Source organism: Cuculus canorus, chromosome 24 (assembly GCF_017976375.1).
Source record: "Cuculus canorus isolate bCucCan1 chromosome 24, bCucCan1.pri, whole genome shotgun sequence".
NCBI lineage: Eukaryota > Metazoa > Chordata > Aves > Cuculiformes > Cuculidae > Cuculus > Cuculus canorus.
In genome coordinates, this window is record NC_071424.1 from 7,181,266 (window position 1) to 7,200,257 (window position 18,992).

General features: G+C 53.0%; 1 protein-coding gene across 1 annotated transcript; it reads right to left on the bottom strand.

Annotated features, from left to right (window-relative positions):
- Positions 1-13,801: 13,801 nt before the first annotated feature.
- Positions 13,802-17,168, bottom strand: RABIF (RAB interacting factor). The gene is made up of 2 exons (XM_054087882.1): positions 16,962-17,168; positions 13,802-15,668 (listed from the first exon to the last, which is right to left on the bottom strand). The coding sequence occupies exons 1-2, from the start codon at positions 17,127-17,129 to the stop codon at positions 15,429-15,431; spliced, it is 408 nt and encodes a 135-aa protein (XP_053943857.1). The 5' UTR covers positions 17,130-17,168; the 3' UTR covers positions 13,802-15,428.
- Between the last annotated feature and the right edge of the window lie 1,824 nt (positions 17,169-18,992).

The following is an 18,992-nucleotide window of genomic DNA, read 5'->3' on the forward strand; positions in this document are numbered from 1 at the left end:
GGAAAGGAAGGAGAAGGGGAGGGAGGAGAAGAAGGGGAAGGAGGAGAAGAAGGAGAAGGGGAAGAAGGGAAGGGGAAGGAGAGAAGGGGAAAGGGAAGGAGAGAAGGGGAAGGAGAGAAGGGGAAAGGGAAGGAGGAGAAAGGGAAGGGGGAGGAGAAAGAGAAGGAGAAGGGGAAGGAGAAGGAGAAGGAGAAGGAGAAGGAGAAGGAGAAGGAGAAGGGGAAGGAGGAGAAGGAGAAGGGGAAGGAGAAGGAGAAGGGGAAGGAGGAGAAGAAGGGGAAAGGGAAGGAGAGAAGGGGAAAGGGAAGGAGAGAAGGGGAAGGAGAAGGAGAGAAGGGAAAGGAGAAGGAGAGAAGGGAAAGGAGAGAAGGAGAAGGAGAAGGAGAAGGAGAAGGAGAAGGAGAAGGAGAAGGAGAAGGAGAAGGAGAAGGAGAAGGAGAAGGAGAAGGAGAAGGAGCAGCTTTGTCCACCCAGTGGTCCCAGGCACTCACGGGACAGACCTGAGGTGGAGGGTTGAGAGCTCCAGGCCTGGCTGTGCACATGGAGTCCCACCACAGCAGCCAGCGAAATGGTGAGGCCATGCAGAGCAGAGGCTTGGATCACAGCAAGGCACGCAAAGAGCCCGTCCCTGCAGGCAGGCTCTGTGGGAGCCTTCGTCTCTGAGAGTGGGAGGGAGATATGGGCAAACCTGTGTATTTTCCCTCCAAGGAGGGAGGAGATGGCTCCATGGCAGAGCTGTCAGGCAAAGCAGTGCTTGCACCAGCTGTTACTGGGGTAGAATCACGCAATGCAAAGGACAAAAAGCCAAGGGAACGGATCTGGAAAGTCACATAGATCCTTTGGTGTTTGAATGCCCCAGTTTAAGTTGGATGTTTAGATGGGAATTGTAAAACCCCTGTGGTGCGTCACAAGGTTTCCATGAATGAGATTGCCAAACCTACTTCTTGGTGGAAACTGGCTGCTGTACACAGCTGAAGTTTGAGAACTGCAGTGCAGCCCTTCCCAGGGCAGAACCAGCACCAGTTCCAGGAAATCGCCTTTCCCCCGCTGAGCTGAGCTCTGCGTCAGCGTAGGTACATGAAACAATTCCAAACAGTAACAACAGAGCTCATGTTTTCCTTTTGCTATGTGAATCTCCAATCCTGTGAGTAGCCTGGACAAGAGCGATCCTTTTGAAGGGAGCCTGATGGATGCCAGGCTCCGTCTGCAGGAAGCGGTGAGGAGCGAGGAACCTCCTCGCTCGGGAGCTGAAGTGGGCTAAGGATGCGAATTCGCTGTTATCAGTTCCACTGTAATCATTTCAACACAGGGTGAAAATAAAACCTGCACGGGTGCACACTTAGAATTACTGGAAGAAAATAAAGGCAAAAGTCCTCCAGAACGTGAGGATTGAGAGAAAAGGGTGTGAGGAAGGGGTAAAAAAGCATAAATAATATCAATATACTTGTTTTTCAGAAGAATGATGCCAGCTGCAATGAGTGGCTGAAAACCAGGTGAGATATAAAACACCTGTCTGTCTGTATTTAGAGAATTTGGCTGGCTCTGCAGCAGAGGGGCTGAGGAGGGCTTGAGGGCTGTCTGCCAGGGATCACACATGAGTACCCATACCAAGAAGCAAGCTTCTGCAGGTCCTGGTTCCTCCTGCTTTGGATCAATAACCACACGGGGACTGTGGAAGAGAAGGCAGATTTTAAATTGCAAGCTGAGTGTCTGGGCCATACATCAGGGCAGTACCTAGAGCTTTGCAATTAGTACTTTAAAAATAAGCCTTCTCTGCTTTTATGTAATTTAATCTTCAACAAGCACAAGCTATTGCTTAGTGTTAGGGAGCTGGTAGACATTTGAAGAACCCAATCATCGGACTTCTAGTAAGTCCCAGTTCTAGCTGTCTGCTTGGTCTGGTCAGCTCTGAGACCTGAAAGAACTTTTTTTGTGTTTTGTTTCTTTATTTTACCCTAATTGCTTGGCCTAACCCTGCTGGGGTCTGACCGCTGGCTCAGGTGGGCTCCTCAGTGAAGCTGTTTGCTAAAGACCAGGGCAGTCCAGGTTGGCTGAGACTGGCAGAACTGAGATCTGCAGTCAGGCATTCCTGCTCAAATGGGAGAGACCACACCTTAAGCAATCATGAGCCATCGGAGTAATTACTAATGGAAGAGGAAAGAGGAAGATAGACATAATATTTTAGTTTCTCTTGTCTTTTTTGGAGGAAAAAAAAAAAAGAAGACAGTTAAATGTCTCCTCAATTAAATTTTCTCCTCATTGTCTGTTGTGCTTTTCTCAGTTGGAAATCAAAGTATCAGGACTACGTAACCGGTTGGACATTTGCAATCCCAGCTTTGGGAATCCTCTTCATGCAGGATAAAAGAGAAAATAATTGGATTTCATTCTTCCACATGTTGTAATTGTATTACAAATATTTTGTTGCTATCTTTTTCATCCTTCTCCTTACATCTCCCATTTTAGGCATCAGGAGAATCTGTGAGACTTCCATGTGTTCATTCAAAAGGAATATTTGGTTCTGCTCTTCCAAATTAATAAGGAAATCTTTAATTTATGAGCAACGTTTAGCCTAAGCTCTAAAACCTTTTTTTTAAAAAAATCTCATGATTTTTAAACCAGTCTTAGGAGCTTGAAAGATTTGATTCATGCTTTTAAAATGCTGTGACCTGAGAGAACACTTAAAATGCTCTAATCATCCTTTCAACACTGCTAATGTGGTTCAGCGGTGGGTCAGACCCTGAATTGTCAGCAGTGCAGACTCACACTACAGTATTTTATTTTCCTTTAGAAATGCTGCAGGGACATGAAACTGGTCAGACACCTTGCAAAAGTGGAAAATTGTGGGTGAATTGTGCACCCCAGGTCCCTCCGCTGGCCTCTCTCCCATTCCAGTGCGGTTGTGGCCAGCTGCAGCCTTTGTGGCCACCTGCTCTTGATTCCCTGTGTCATTTGCCATCTAAACTCACCCATTTTCTTAGGTCCAATGTCAATTTGTGTACTTTAATTCTTTGCTCACATTCTTTGCTCGTTGCTTTTTCCAAACTGAGCCCCCAGGTTTTCCCTCGGTCGGGTCAGATGAAACAGCACCAGGAAAACACATGGCTGGGGCCGGGAGCGGGATTGAATTTCAGAGGGCGGGAAGGCGTAATGTAGTTAATCATTCACAATCACGGCTCCTTCCCCGCATGGAGCCGGCTGGTGGTTATTGATCTCTCCGCAGGCTGCAGGGCTCTCCATGAGGGTGAACCTGGGTGCTGCCTTCCAGAGCAGGTATTGATCTTCTCGGCGCATGCACAAGGGGTTGCTGCAAGCGAGGGCGCCATCCGTGCTGATCCTGGGTGCATCTGCCACCGGCTGACACAGCAGCGATTACCTCTGAGCTGAACATTCGCGCTGCGGTGCCGGTGTTGGGGTCCCTCTTTGGGCTGTTAAGGCCTCCCGGCTGTTTTGGTGGTGTGGCAGAGGATGAGAGGTTGGGTTTAGGTGTCTATTTTTTTAATTCTATGGTGATTATACACATGAGGAACTTGCTAAGGACATAAATGTATGGAGAATCACACTGGATGAGACCTGTGTGAGCCGAGCTTAGTGCTGCTTCTCTCCTGGTGGCCCTCTGCAAATGACTATGGAATGATGCAGAAGAGGGCCAGTATAAAAGCATCACTACGCCGGGATGTTCTCTCCACCTTTATGGATTCCTGTTTTAGAGAATCCCTGAACCGCTAGCCTGTATCTTCTCATCCCAGACTATCATCTGGCTACTCATTTTTGCTTGGCTGTTTCATCCTACCCCATTCCCCGCAGGCAGCTGAATGCGTTGCCTGTGTCTGTGAAGGTAACAGAGTCCCCTCCTGGGTTCGGGATCCAAGTTGTTCCAAGAACAGGCATTTTTTTAGTGTTGACAAGGAATTCCTTGCAAATCGTCTTGACAAAGATCTTGATGGGTTTTTAGTTTTGTTTTAACCTTCCTTTGCAACCCTGGGTGCAGCTCATGTGGAATCATCTGCTCTGGTAGAGCCCTCGTGTAGGAGACCAGTGGATCACCCTGCCCGGGGAGCTCATGGAGGGTTCCATGGGCCCTCCTATCGCACAGCCCCAACCTTTGGCTGTTGCAAAATACACTCTCAGCTCGGCAGAGGCTGGAGAGGAACAAGGTTCCTGCCACCACGTAAAGCAGCACCTTTGTTAGCCTTTTGGAGATGTGGAAAGTGAAAAGAAATAGGGATTTTGTTCTTTTTTTTTTTTTCACTGTAGCCTGGGAAGGGAATAGCAGGCAAAGAAAGCTGTTATATAAAGCCTAGCTAGCAAGAATGAGGAAAACCAACACTTTCCTGTGCTGTGTGATGATATTTGGTGTTGGTTTAGCACCACTGGCGGTCGCATGCTGCCTGAACGGGCTCATCTGGCCGTTGTGGTCCGGATGTCACTGCGTGTCAGCAGCCCACAGGGCATGAACAGACGTTGCTGTGTCCTCTTCTGCCTGAACTATTGATGTGAACTAAATGAATAGAATGAATAGATAGTGCAAATCAATAGAAGACGACCAGAATGGAACGCTCTGTTTCGCTAGGTCAGTTTAAAACTGGACACCATCACAGCGCTCTGTGTAGAGCTGCCTCTGCCCCCATGCCCAGCGTCACCCTCAAGCAGAAGGCATGCACACAGCACATTCCCGTTTCCTCTGGAAGTTGGATATCAACCAGCACTGCCCGGAAAGGGAGGCAAACCCTGCTCTGAGCTCCAGGCAGTGGGGGTAGGGCCCAGCGGAGGAACTGGTTGTACAGGTGGAAGTGTTATGGGGATGCACAGGTCTGAGTGGGACAGTGGGAATCTTGTGACAAACCAGTTCGGATCACTGGGCGAGGTGTTTATCCCATCACGCAGATCTGCACGTTTTATCTCAAGTGCTGCACACGGGAAATGGAGAAACAGTTTGGGGAAAATGCACAACAGGTGGAAATGCTTAATGTAGTGATCTCAAGCCAAATCTCCATGGGAAGACATGGATTCTCCATGAGGGTTTTGGGAATGTTTGCTGAGTGCCAAGAAATATCTTTCGTTTAGAGTTGAAAACTATCCAACTAGACAGGGCTGAATTAATTTGACCTAAACACTTTTTGTTCCAGATGGGTGGGAAATCCTTAAGTTTGGCAACGATGAGTGAAGAAGACACAGCTACAGTAGTTTGTACACGGGAAGGAACCATTCCTTTCCTGGATACAGGACATGTGCAATGGGTATATCTCTAATTATATGATCATACCCTGTTCGTATTTAGTCCTCCTGCTGCAGGGAGTGTAAAAAATAAGTGGAAGGACGTGCTTGAGTTGCCAAATTGGAACCCCAAATTGGAACTCCTTTTGTTTTGCAAGATTTCCTACGTGATAGCCAGCAGAATGTACGCAGGAGATCAACATCTCACGAGTGACTTTAGTATCAGCATTTTCTATCTTGATCATCGGACTTTACAGCTTTAACATGCTATCAGCATGGCTTCTTGTAGGTGATCCTTAATAAGAGCCTGTTTTAAGGGCCTTAAATACATTCTCTGTTTTCAAGTCTTATGCTATTTTCTCTTCTAACTATTTAATCCTGCTCCTCCAAGCATGGACCTGGCTACCCACCCTATCATTTTGTTCTCTGCCTGCCCACACTGACAGGGCGCCTTCCATTCCCTGCTTGTTTCAAACGCTACTTCAGCCGTGACTTCCACACCGTTCTGCTTCCCTGCCTCTTCCCTGCTGGTCTGCAGTAACAAACCTCTGTCGGACATTTATAGAAGCTGACCAATTATTTTTTCTTTATTTTACTATTAAAAGACCTTCTGAAGTGCTTATCTATGTGCTGCGCCATCTCTGTACCGTGAGATGCCGTTGCTGTTCTGGTTAGTACCCTCCTTCTCCAATTATATCAGACTTTGTTAACTGTGTCACCTGTCTTGGTTAAAAGTCTTGGCCCAGGTCCTGTTCATTAATTGGGGGTAAATGGACTCTAACCTACAATGTTTTGTTGCATTCTCCACTGCTAACTTCTGGTTTAGATACTAAAGGTTTACCTTGTCCTGTCCTGCTACAATAATTGGCCTATTTTTAGTGCAAGTAATTGAAATCACTCATTAGAGCAGATCTCTCTCATTTAGAAGTTGAACTTTTTCCCCTGCTCAAGCAGTAGCATCATCCACCGACTTATTCCTATTTCCAGTGTCTGGACATTCCTGCCTGTCCCGATCCTTTGCTGCGTAGTCCTTTTGACCATGAAACCATTCAGCTGATGGTGCAGACAATGAATATGCAAACGGTTCGTGTCCTGTGCTCGTTTTTGCTGGGACAGTTAGGTTTCTTCAGAGTAGCTTGTATGGGGCTGTGTTTTAGATCCGTGATGGAAACACAGGGATGTGTTGATAACACAGGGATGTGTTGGCTATTGCTGAGCAGTGCTCATACAGCACGAAGGCCTTTTCTGCTCCCCTCACTGCTCTGCTGGACGGTGGGCTGGGGGGTTGCCCAGGAGGCTGAGGGGAGACCTTAGTACTCTCTACAACTACCTAAAAGGAGGTTGTGGAGAGGAGGGAGCTGGGCTCTTCTCCCCAGTGACAGGGGACAGGACAAGAGGGAATGGCCTAAAGCTTCGCCAGGGGAGGTTCAGGATGGATATCAGAAAAAAATTCTTCACAGAAAGAGTCATCGGGCACTGGAACAGCTGCCCAGGGAGGGGGTCGAGTTGCCTTCCCTGGAGGTGTTTAAGGAACGGGTGGATGAAGTGCTTAGGGACATGGTTTAGAGAGTGTTAGGAATGGTTGGACTCGATGATCCAGCGTGTCCTTTCCAACCTGGTGATTCTGTGATTCTGTGACAGTAAGCAATGGTTTTCTTTTGCATCACTTGTTTGGCTTTGCACGTGCATGGCAGGAACCTCACTGCAACCAGTGCACCCAGTTCAGCACCGTGCTGGCCTTAGGGTGCAGCGACAGCCTTGCCTCACTGACATCTGCGTCAACACCCACTGAATATCTATCCCACCCTATCTGGACTTCTGTAAAGCCTTTGACACGGTCCCCCACAACATCCTTCTCTCTAAATCAGAGAGATAAGGATTTGATGGGTGGATGGTACGGTGGATAAGAAACTGGTTGGATGGTCTTATTCAGAGAGTAGTGGTCAATGGCTCAAAGTCCAGATGGAGATCCGTGACGAGTGGTGTCCCTCAGGGGTCTGTACGGGGACCAGTGCTGTTTAATATCTTTATCAATGATATTGACAGCGAGATCAAGTGCACCCTCAGCAAGTCTGCAGCTGACACCAAGCTGAGTGGTGCAGTTGCCACAGTGTAAGGACGGGATGTTATCCACAGGAACCTGGACAGACTGGAGAAGTGGGGCTGTGCGAACCTCGTGAAGTTCAACAAGGCCAAGTGCAGGGTCCTACACCCGGGTTGGGGCAATTCCCGTTTTCAGTACATGATGGAGGATGACATGATTGAGAGCAGCCCTGAAGAGAAGGAGGTGCGCTTCTGGGGGATGAGAAGCTTGACATGAGCCGGCAATGTGCACTCGCAGCCCAGAAACCAACCGTGTCCTGGGCTGCATCAAAAGCAGCGTGGCCAGCAGGGAGGGAGGGGATTCTGCCCCTCTATTCCTCTCTTGTGAGATCTCATCTGAAGTATTGTGTCCGGTTCTGAAATCCTCAACATAAGGAGATGGAGCTGTTGGAACAGGAACAGAGGAGGCTGGAGCACCTTCCCTGCGAGAACAGCTGAGAGAGTTGGGTTTGTTCAGCCTGGAGAAGAGAAGGCTCCGAGGAGATCCTACAGCGACCTTCCAGTACCTGAAGGGGCTACAGGAAAGCTGGAGAGGGGCTGTTCATAAAGGCTTGTGGGGACAGGACGAGGGGGAATAGGTACAAACTGGAGAGGGGCAGATTTAGACTCGACATAAGGGAGAATTTCTTCACCATAAGAGTGGTGAGGCACTGGCCCAGGTTGCCCAGGGAAGTTGTGCCTGCCTCATCCCTGGAGGCGTTCAAGGCCAGGTTGGATGGGCCTTGGGCAGCCTGATCCAGTGGGATGTCCCTGCCGGCAGGGGGGTTGGAACTGAATGATCTTTAAGGTCCCTTCCAACCCGAACTATTCCATGATTCTATGACTCTATGATCAGGATCGGGGTCCCAGGTGCAGGGCAGCCACACACACAGGTGTTGCCTTTGGGACTGGCGTACTGGGTTCCCCACAGGAATCCACAAGTCGCAGCAGGGCCCTGGAGGGACAGAGCCAGATCCCAGTGAGTGGTGCTGGTATCCTGGAGGCCTTGTGGAGCATCGGCACCAAACAGGGGGACCTGTAGCTGCAGCAGGGACGGAGCTGCCAAGGCCACCAAGCTTCCACATCGCTGCTGACACCCACCAGCTACATCTCTCACTCCTGGTTATTCCTTATCAAGGGAGCTTCCTCCCACCAGAGCCTGAAGCTGTGTCTTTCTCCAAGGATCTTTTCTCCTCAGGAGCTGGGTCCAGCGATCGCCAAGTCCCAGCATGTCTGTCCTTCCACTCATTTTGGTGCAACCCCCTGGGATCTGCCACGGTTTGCCAGACAACCGGGTCCTTCTGCCTGTTTTAGAGAACACGAGTCACAGACTGCGCCATCCCCAGGAAAGAACGTGGCAGCAAGTTCTTGGAGCCATGTCCTCCATTACCAGAAATTCCAAACTAACCAGGGATTCTGCAGTGTGCTGTGCTCTGGATGTTTGCCATGGAAAGAGCACGCTGTGAACAGTGTTCCAAGCTGCGTGCAGAGCAGCTGCTCGAGGAGGGGAAGGATACCTGTGCTGACAGGTCTTTGCTTATTTCCCCTTGCTCTCAGGGCATCTCTTCCAGCGGGGTTCGAACAATGGCAGGAGGTGACTCCTGGCAGCGCTCAGACAAGAGCTCTCTGCCTCCGCACGCACAGCAACGAAGGCTGGATACCATCTCCCTTCCTCTGGGGGCATTCAGAGACTCCTGGAAAATAAGGAACGTGAAACGGGGAGCAGAGGCACAGCTGAGCGCACACGCAGCACCGCTGCTTCCCCTGCAAGAAGCATGAGCAAACATCCATGCAGGGAACTCTCCTAGCGCAGCATCTCGCCGCAGGGACACGTGGCTCCTATTGATGCCACGAATGGCCCTGAAAGACTTTGCAAGGACAGACTTTGCCTGCAGTTCTGACCTGTCGTGCCGGACTGATGCTTGCCAGGAAGGCTGGCTGCTGGGAAAGCCCAGCTCCGCTGGCTCTGGCCTCCTCTGCCGGCTGAGCAGCAGTGATCCGAACCAACCTCGCCGTCAGGCGTGAGGCGCTGGTGAGATCCCAGCCTGCCTTGGGCTGTTCCGCAGCCCGCACCACTGGTAGAACTGTGCCAGGGAGGGAAGGGTCACCGTGTCTTTGTCCAAGCAGAACCTGTATCCAAACAGCTCATATTTTAACCAGAGACAGAAGTAAAGCCCCTGGGAAGGGACCAGGTGATGATCAGGGGATATATCCTCTGCCACACGCTCTTACCACCGTGTAGCGCTCTCAGATTCGGACACGCAGAGCTTATAAAGCTGAATTGCAGCAACCCTGGAGCCCTGAGTTGGCTCTGGAGCCCTCAGCACAGGAAGGACATGGATCTATTGGAGGGAGAAGAGAAGAGGCCACAAAGATGATCCGAAGGCTGGAGCACCTCCCGTACGAGGACAGGCTGAGAGAATTGAGGTTGTTCATCCTGGAGAAGAGAAGGCTCCGAGGAGACCTTAGAGCAGATTCCAGTGCTGAAAGGGGCTCCAGGAGAGCTGGGGAGAGGCTCTGGATCAGGGAAAGGACAAGGGCGGAACGGTTTTCAGCTGCAAGAGGGGAGATTGAGGTGACGTCTTTGGGAGAACTGTTTTGCTGTGAGGGTGGGGAGGCCCTGGCCCAGGTTGCCCAGAGCAGTGGTGGCTGCCCCATCCCTGGAGGGGTTCCAGGCCAGGTTGGATGGGGCTTGGAGCCCCTGATCCAGTGGGAGGTGTCCCTGCCCATGGCAGGAGGTGGAACTGGATGGGCTTTGAGGTCCCTTCCAACCCGAACCATTCCATGATTCTATGAACCCCGAGGCTGGACTGTGCCGTTCTGGATTATGTTTCAGGAAAGGTGCAAGAAACAATTTTTCCAGAACCTGCTTTTCCCTCTCAAAAGATGGAAGTGTTACCTCACACTGACCCAGGGACCTGCGTACTCCTCAGTGGAGGGAGCGAAGCACTTGATTTTCACTCTGTGCACAGTCAGATAATTTTCAGATGCCAGTGCATTTCCTCCAAAGCACAATCCTGCAAATACAGCCTTGGCTTCTCTTGCTCCTCCGAGGGCTGCAGCCCCACAGCTCCGCATCTCCCATCTGGACTACTCAGCTAATTTCTTGCTCTTCTCTGCCCTCACCAACGCAAAAAAGTCCAGCTGCTCTTGTAAGAGCTGCACTTTAAGAGCCTGGCTGACTTGCAACTCGGCACGAAAGTATTAATGCTGAAAGGCATAACAGAAATTATTGGTTTAAAGGAGCATCAAGCTGGCTTTTATCAAAGCCCTCATTTTTAGTTTCCACTTTTATGCCAAGTTCCACTCATCTGCTGTGGTTTCTTTCACTGTTCCCCAGCAGCTGCAAAGTACTTGGTGGTTTTAGGCAAAATACTCGGTGGTTTTAGGCAAAATACTTGGTGGTTTAGTGGTCCTTTGGTTCTAAGGTTTGGCCTTTATTAACCTGGCTTTGCAGGAGGCAGGGAAGCATTTCCCCCACACCATTTGTGGAAGGACCCTGAAGCCATTTCCTCTCTATTGTTTCCTTTCCTCCTCGCCTCCTTCCTGCCAGGGAGTGTAATGTCAGGCACATAACATGACTTTCAGAGAACATCCATACCATACCTCAGCCGTCCCCAACACCCTTGGGTTGTTGAAACGGCCCCTGCTGCCCCAGTGCTGGCTGCTCACACACAGCACTGCTCTGCAGCGCTGGGGGTTCAGGGAAACAAGCAAAGCAAGGTATGTGGGAGATGTAATGCCTAAAATACCTCTCCAGCAAACCCGGCCTTGTTTTTATCAGCTCACAGCTCTCTTCTGAACACTGCTGAGCTCTTTGTCTCCCTACATGGTGGCAGCGGTTCCACAGACACCCTGAGCTGCAGGGACTGCACAGATCCTACGCGAAACCCTCCTGGCTGCCTACGTGAGGACCAGCCGAAGGGCAGAGCTGAGGCGAGGAGGCAAACAACAAAGTCCTTCCCCAAGCTATGACTTCAAAGTCCATATTGTCATACCTGCTCAGACAGAGATCTCTTCTGTTAAGAGATGAGCAATCACAGAGAGACCTTGGGTGTTGTCACACCCAGAAAACAAGACCTTTCTGCTGACTTGCAAAGCTGGGGCAAGGGAGCCTTGAATTCCAGTCCCTGCTCCAAGCACCACTTGCCTACTTCAGTGAAATGCACTTGATTTAGGGGAGGAAGAGTGTGAACAGGATCTCTTAGCAAGGCACGACTTGTGGCAGTTTCCCAGGACAGCTCAGCTGATCTCAGCCTCCTGCAGCCCCAAATGGGAAGCCCTTCATCCTGCCCTTGCCTCCCCATTATCTCACACAGGCTGTGGAGCTCAAACTCCCACATTCCAATGCAGCAGCCCAGGAAAAGCTTTAGACCAGGTCAGCAAACGGTCTCAGGGAAGGGTTCGGCAGCTGGCTGGGAGGGAGAGGTTTGGGTGGCAACGGGAGCTGTGAGGTGAACTTACCTGGGGTCTCAATGTCAGCCTAAGCCCAGACCATGGTTTTGGGTGTCTCAGTACCTGAGTTAGAGTGGAACAAGATGTTTTAACCATCCTAAATACATTTATATTGATGGCATAGAAACACCTAACCAATACGAAGCTTTAAACCCAGCTTGGGAAGCAATCAGACAAAGCTGTTATCATTTGTTCTCAGCACTGAGGCAGGGCTTGAGTGCCAGAGCTCGTGTCCTGCTGCGCAGAGCCCTCACCCATCTTGCTAGTGGGATCAGCCGGTGCAAGGGGTGCAGGTTCCTCACTGTTCCCTCTTAGGGCCACAGCTTAGCACGGAATGGGCCGTATCAATAAGGTCTGTGCAGCTTCTGGTGTAGAAGAATCCATTTTCAAACTCATTTCTGCTCTGTCTTGGTGCTGATAAAGAAAGACGGACTGCAAGATGAGTGTTAACAGGTCTTAGGTAAATGCTCTCCATACCTGAAGGTTGGCTCTTGTCCATCCTTTTACTAGAAGTTCCTGCAGGCAACTGGAGAGGGTTTTCAACGTGCTATATCAAAAGCAGTGAAAAGGAGATGTGTATTTTTGAGCCAAATCATGATTAGCTCCCATTAACACAAAGACTGTCAAGGCTGTTCAGTGCTGATTCCACAAAGTGATGCCACTTTTCCCTCTCCACCATTTTTTTCTCCTCTCAGAATTCATGTCCTCAGCTAGCCCAGGCGATAGGCTCCCGAGCATCAGTGAACTGGAGCTCTGCTGCACGGCCGCCCTTTCACCAGAACCAGGTCCCTGACGCGGAGACTTGGACTTCAGGGAGATCTTTCAGCTTCTCCAAAGTGCAGGAAGCCAAGAACCTACCTGAGGCTGAAAGATCCTGATTCCATGGTAAAAGTTTCCTCCCATGAATTCCCAACAGGCTGTACATCTCTTGTAAGCATTTCCACAATCCTGCTTTATATTTAAGTCAGCAGGAACCAACCCTGGATCCCATGGAGATTGTATCCATTCAGCACATCTCTCCTCACACTCCTGAAGGCAGGAGCTTTCGTAACTCGCCATCACTGAGCAAGACTGCACTGGATTGGCTTCAAATTGACTGCGCTGATGTGAAGAAGGCGTTTGAGCTGAGGCCTCCCATGCCTCCAGGAAGCACCTACTGACTGGGAAAAGCTGCCACCACCCCCTCAGCCCTGTCCCAGTGCCACCCACCGGCTTCTTCCCGCTATCAGGAATCCACACGTACCATTTTTTTTTGAGGTGTCATTTACTTGGTGTTCCTGGAGCCGATATCTACAAGCCTGTCCTGCACAGCAGCATCCCCAGAATAGAACTCTTGTGCAGCACATGTTATATCTCAGTAACACGGAGGGTAATCTCACTGTTACAGGTCAGCACACATTCCCTAGCAGACAACACTCCTAAGTGAAGTGTGAAATTGAAGTGACATGATCCCACCGTGCCTGTGCAGAGCCCAGGTGAAGCTCTCCTGCCCTTCTGAATACTCTTCCTTGATGAACCTGTTCAGTCACTGGGCTTAGGGCTAAAAGTTGGCAAGGGCAGGAGGAAAGCAGCACAGTTTTCATGTCAAAGGTGCACCTGACACATTCGGCATGGACGTAGCACAACACTCGCCTCCTACCCAGGTGAGAGCCTTTATCCCCAGACTACGGAGTTCTGCCTCTCTCCCTCCCATTAACGAATCCTTACTGCCCACAGCACAAGGCCCCAGGACAGCCAACATCTCCGCTGTTCTACATTAAAGCTAAGTCTCCAAATCTGACAAGTGCAGGTGCTCAAGCACTGGAAGAAGAAAGAACTTGTTTCCCCCTTCCCTGATGTCAGGATGCCTTTCTGGAAGATCAGCCCGAGGCTGCACCTGCCAGCAAAACTGTTTTAGTAAAGCAGTGAGGAGAAGGTCCCTCCCACAGCCTTGTGGCAGCAAACCTGCTAATCCTCATGTTCAAGAGACCTTGATTTTGGTGGCAAATACAACTTCATCCCCCCCAGCGCAATGAGAGTCGTTCCTTTACAGCTGCATTGGTACCAAAAGTGTTTATTAGCAGAGCACAGAGATCACCTTCTGTGGGAAGGCATGTCCTACGACCCGAGACGGTCGCTGGAAAGCTGCTGTATCATTCACACAGGGGTTTGCAAATGGAGAATGCAAACTGGACCACAATTACCAAAACATAAATACAGTGAGAACATGGCTGCTGCAGCCTCCTTCAATTTTCAGTCAGCTTTGTGCTCATCTATTAAAAGGCAGAGACCAAAACCTGACACAATATCCCAGTTGCCTTTAGAGAAGAAGAATTCCTACCCGACTTCTCTGTTTAATGCACACACAGCTGCTTCGACATTCTTCAGCACAGACATGCAGGCACTGGACACTGCTTCTCCAATGTTTCAAATCCTTTCCAGGTTGGAATCTCATTCTTGCCACCTGGAAATACTATGATCTTGCACATTTTCTTTCTTTGCTGCTCTATCAGCCTATGCTGTCCGCAAACTCTACCTGTATTGCACTTTATTTCCAAGTGCTCAGTTAATAAACTGCTTACAACGTTAGTTAAAATGCCTTACACACACTTTGGGTGCTGTATACAGCTGTCGAGCAGGATGAGGTCTGTTAGGGCTTGGGGTGGGGGACATTTCTTCTGAACATCAGCAGAAGATAGAGCCTCAGCCCTCCGCCTGCTTGGGCTGGAGCTCAGTCGACTTCAGCTGCCACGATGACTGCATGAAGCGGCCCTGCCCTCCCTCACCCTTCTGCCAGCACCCACATTTACAGGGCTGTGTCACAAACCCAGCACAGCAGACACCTTAGCAGACTGGAAAACCAGCACCCGCACCAAGGAGAAGTGACAGAGAGCAGCCAGACAGCGGCAGATCAAGCGGTTTGGCAAAACTGTGACAGTGAGCCGACCACAGTCCTGCCAGCAATGTCCTTCCCATGCGGCTCAGGCGAGGAGCCGGCTGTGCCGGTGCTGCACTTCTTGGTGCTGGTCAGTCCATGGATTTCAGTGTGGGTGGCAAGCTGGGCTGTGGCTCACCAGCCAGGCCAGGGGAGCCACCAGCCGGGCTTTGGGGTCACCAGCAAGGCCAGGTAGCCACAAGCTGAGCTGTGGGGTCACCAGTCAGGCTGTGAGGTTGCCAATGGGGCCCAGGGAAGCTGCTAGCCGGGCTGTGGGGTCGCTAGCTGGGCTGGGAGCTGCCAGCCAGGCCCAGGGAGCCTCATGCTGGGCTGTGGAGTCACCAGTCAGGCTGTGGGAGCCTCAAGCCAGGCTGTGGGGTCACCAGCCAGGCTGTGGGAGTCTCAAGCCGGGCTGTGGAGTCACCAGCCAGGCTGTGGGAGCCTCAAGCCGGGCTGTGGAGTCACCAGCCAGGCTGTGGGAGCCTCAAGCCGGGCTGTGGGGTCACCAGCCAGGCTGTGGGAGCCTCAAGCCGGGCTGTGGGGTCACCAGCAAGGCTGTGGGAGCCTCAAGCCGGGCTGTGAAGTCACCAGCCAGGCTGTGGGAGCCTCAAGCCGGGCTGTGGAGTCACCAGACAGGCTGTGGGAGCCTCAGGCCGGGCTGTGGGGCAGCGGGGCAGCTGTTGGCCTGCAGGCTGGCCAAGCCCACAGGCGCCGCAGCAGGGAGCCAGATGAGGGGTGTCGGGATCTGAGTGCAGCACCAGTGTCACTCGTGCGCCACGCGCTCCAGTGCCACGTAGAAGCTGTCCTTGTCATCCAGGCAGTGCCAGCCGATGGGCCCCGCCTCGCAGTCTGCGCACACCAGGAACTTCACGTTGCCCACATCGCGGGTGAAGCCCACATTCTCGAAGGAGAACATGTCGCGCACCAGCCAGTGCTCCCGCAGCAGCTCCCCGGCCTCGCTGCCACCCGATGACGCCTTCTTCCTCATGGCGGGCAGGAGGAGCTGCAGGACAACGCGTCACCGAATCACCGAATGGCCACGCAAACCGCAGCCCTGCCCCCCACCCCCACCCCCCCGCTCGAGCCCCGCCCTGCCATGACCACGCCCCCGATAAGGCCACGCCCCATCGCAGCCCCTCCCATTATCCCCTCCCTATATGGCCACGTTTCCTAGTCTTGACCCCCCGCTCGAGCCCCGCCCTTCCATGACCACGCCCCCGACAAGGCCACGCCCCATCGCAGCCCCTCCCCATTATCCCCTCCCTATATGGCCACGCTTCCTAGTCTTGACCCCGCCCTGCTATGGCCCCTCCCATCCTCGGTCCTGACCCCTCCCCTGCCCTGGCTCCACCCCTTAGCGGCCCGTCGTCTCCATTGGCCCCGCCCCCACGACACTGACCACGCCCCCAACAAGCCACGGGCCCCCACCCCGACATGGCCACGCCCCCGCGATGGCCCCTTCCACTTCCAGACCCACCCCTCGATCCTGGCTCCTCCCCTGCCCCAACACTGACCACGCCTCCAATACACCAAGGCCCCGCCCCCAGACAAAATCCCTGCGATGACCCCTCCCCTATCCCGCCCCCTGCTAAGGTCATGCCCCATCAAGGCCCTGCTTCCTCCCCCCACCCCTCTGACATGGCCACACCATGGTCTTGGCCCCGCCCCTTCCCTGGCCCTGATTACATCCTCTGCACAGGCCATGGCCCCTCCTCGACCCTAACCCCACTCCCACTACGACCCTGCTCTCTTGTTCTGCCTCCTCCCCCACCCCTCCTTTCCCCTGGCCCAGCCCCCTGCTGTGGCCCCCCCAATTTCGGCCCTGACCCAGCCCCTCCTGTCCCTTGACCCCGCCCCTCCTATGGCTCCTCCCACCCCTCCCCGGCCCCGCCCACCGATTCCTCCTCTCCCCTAGCCCCGCCCTTACCACTGACTACACCCCTGGCACAGAACATGGCCCTGCCCCCGGCCACTATCCCAACCCGCTCTATGCCCCTCACCCCGGCCCTCACCCCGCCCCCTCCCGTAGATCTGCCCCAAGGTCCTGGCTCCCCCTCCGCGGCCACTCCTCTCCCCCGACCCACCCCCGCTATGGCCCCGCCCTGACAATGACCACACCCCCAGCTCGTATCATGGTCCCGCTTCAGAGACAGAGCGGTCCTGGCCCCGCCCCGCCTTGGCCCCGCCCCCCGACAGCTAGAACAGCTTCGGGGTCAACGCGGCCCTGGCCACGCCCTCTCTGGCCCCTCCCCCCTAAGCCCCCGTCAGCCCCCGCCCGCCCCCATGACCCCGGTACCTCGCGATGGGCGAATGTGGCGGCGCCGGGCAGCAGCACCCGCGACCCGCAGCGCTGGCACAGCACCGCCTTCAGGTTGCGGCCCTGCGCGCACACCAGCTCGGCTGAGCTCGGCGCGGCGGCGGGAGGCGCGGCCACCGGCTCCATCTCGGCGCAGGCCGTCGCCATGACCGCGCGCAGCGGCACCGCCCGGGGGCGGGGCGGGGCTTTGCGCATGCGCGTGGCCGGGGCGGGGGGGGCTATGGTGTCCGGGCGGGGCCATGCGCATGCGCGGGCCCGGGACTAGAGTGGAGTGGGCGGGGCCATGGTGGGGTGGGCGGGGAAGTGGGCGGGAAAACTGCAAGGCGCTGGGGGTGGTGGGCGAGAGGCGCTGAACAGGGGCCACCAGCGGCTCAGGTGGCCAATGGCCTCTTGGGTTGGCTCAGCCATGGTGTGGCCAGCAGGAGCAGGGCAGGGATCATCCCCCTGGACTCAGCATTGATGGGGCTGCACCTCGAATCCTCGGTTCAGTTAGAGCCCCTCAATCGGAGAAGGACATTGAGGGGCTGGAGCACATCTGGAGAAGGAAGCAGCGCTGGGGAAGGGTCTGGAGAACAGGGGTTATGAGAGACAGCTGAGGGACCTGGGGCTGTTTAGCCTGGAGAAAAGGAGGCTGAGGGGAGACTTCTTCACTCTTTACAGAAGAAAAAAGGTTGTGGTGAAGTGGGTGCTGGGTTCTTTCTCCCAATAACAGGTGATAGGATGAGAGGGAATGGCCTCCAGTTGTTCCAGGGGAGGTTTAGATTGGATGTTGGGAAAAATTTCTTTACTGAAAGCGTTCTCAGGCCCTGGCAGAGGCTGTGCAGGGAGGTGGTGGAGTCCTCGTTCCTGGAACGGTTTAAAAGCAGGCAGACGAGATGCTCAGGGATCTGTTTCAGTAGTGAAAACTGGTTGCACTCGATGATCTCAAAGGCTTTTTCCAACCAAATGATTCTATGATTGATACTCCATGGTGCCGAGATACCAGTCATGGCAAGAGGCACTGGGCTTGTTGAGCTGCTGTGGAAAAAGTCCAACATTTTGGGAAAAGAAAGACACATGTCATGAGTTGCCTTGGGAGGTAAGAACCACAACTCTGGAAAGAACATAAGATTGCCACAGTAATCCAGTTCCTTATTCCTTTGCTAACAGGCAGCGCTGGATGCGGCGGAGAATTCCCCCTGCCTCATTCTGTGCCAAGGCACCTGGCACACTCCTCTGCAAGGCTGTGAACAAGCTCAGCTCTACACACCGCAGCAGAGAATGATTTTCTTCCTTTTCCAGGATGACACAGGTGCATGAGGTGCTCAGGGATGTGGTTTAGTAGTGGACAGGTACGGCTGGACTCAATCTCAAAGCTCTTTTCCAACCAAACCATTCTATGATTCCAGGCCCCTCTGCTGAGGTGAGGGCAGAGCGGTGGTAGCAGTGTGGGCTGAGCACTCCATGTGTGTGGATCCCTGCGAGGAACCGCACCCTGCCCCAGGGGGGTGCACAGCGTGTGGCGAAGGCCCCTCTGCAGGGCCTGGCAGGGACAGTTGCATCCCAGGCATGGTCGCTGCTGTGGTGCCTGACTTGGTCACAGCCCTCTTGAACGTCACAAGAACGAAAGAAACATCTACCACTGGGATCTCTGGCCAATTCTAAACTCAGCGCTCTTGGGTGGGAACTGTCTAGTGTGGAAAATTAATGCTTAATTCTGCATTTTCTCCTCAATTCTTCATCAAGCAGAGCTTCTCTCCTACTGTTCTGAGGGAATCAATTCCAGCTTCTTTCCAAGCAGGACATTCTGATCCTTTGTTTTATCTTCAACGGTTGCCTTTAAGTTTTCTCATCTTCAGCTATGCACAAACATAGACCGTTTTGAAGGTTTATCCAGTTTGTTACCCAGCTGGAAATGCCAATTCCCCTTCAAACCCTTCAGTACCTCTTGCTCCAGAAAGGCAGGGCTGCTGGCCGGTGTCACAGGGCCACGTCCTGCTGGGACCCAGTTCCGATGCTGGAGTTTTGTTG

What these genes read in the sequence shown, in the direction of transcription:
- RABIF (XM_054087882.1), bottom strand. Translation starts at nt 17,129, where the DNA reads ATGGCGACGGCCTGCGCCGAGATGGAGCCGGTGGCCGCGCCTCCCGCC. An exon ending in CCACATTCGCCCATCGCGAG is followed by an intron (nt 15,669 to 16,961) that starts GTACCGGGGTCA and finishes GTTGTCCTGCAG; the next exon opens with CTCCTCCTGCCCGCCATGAG.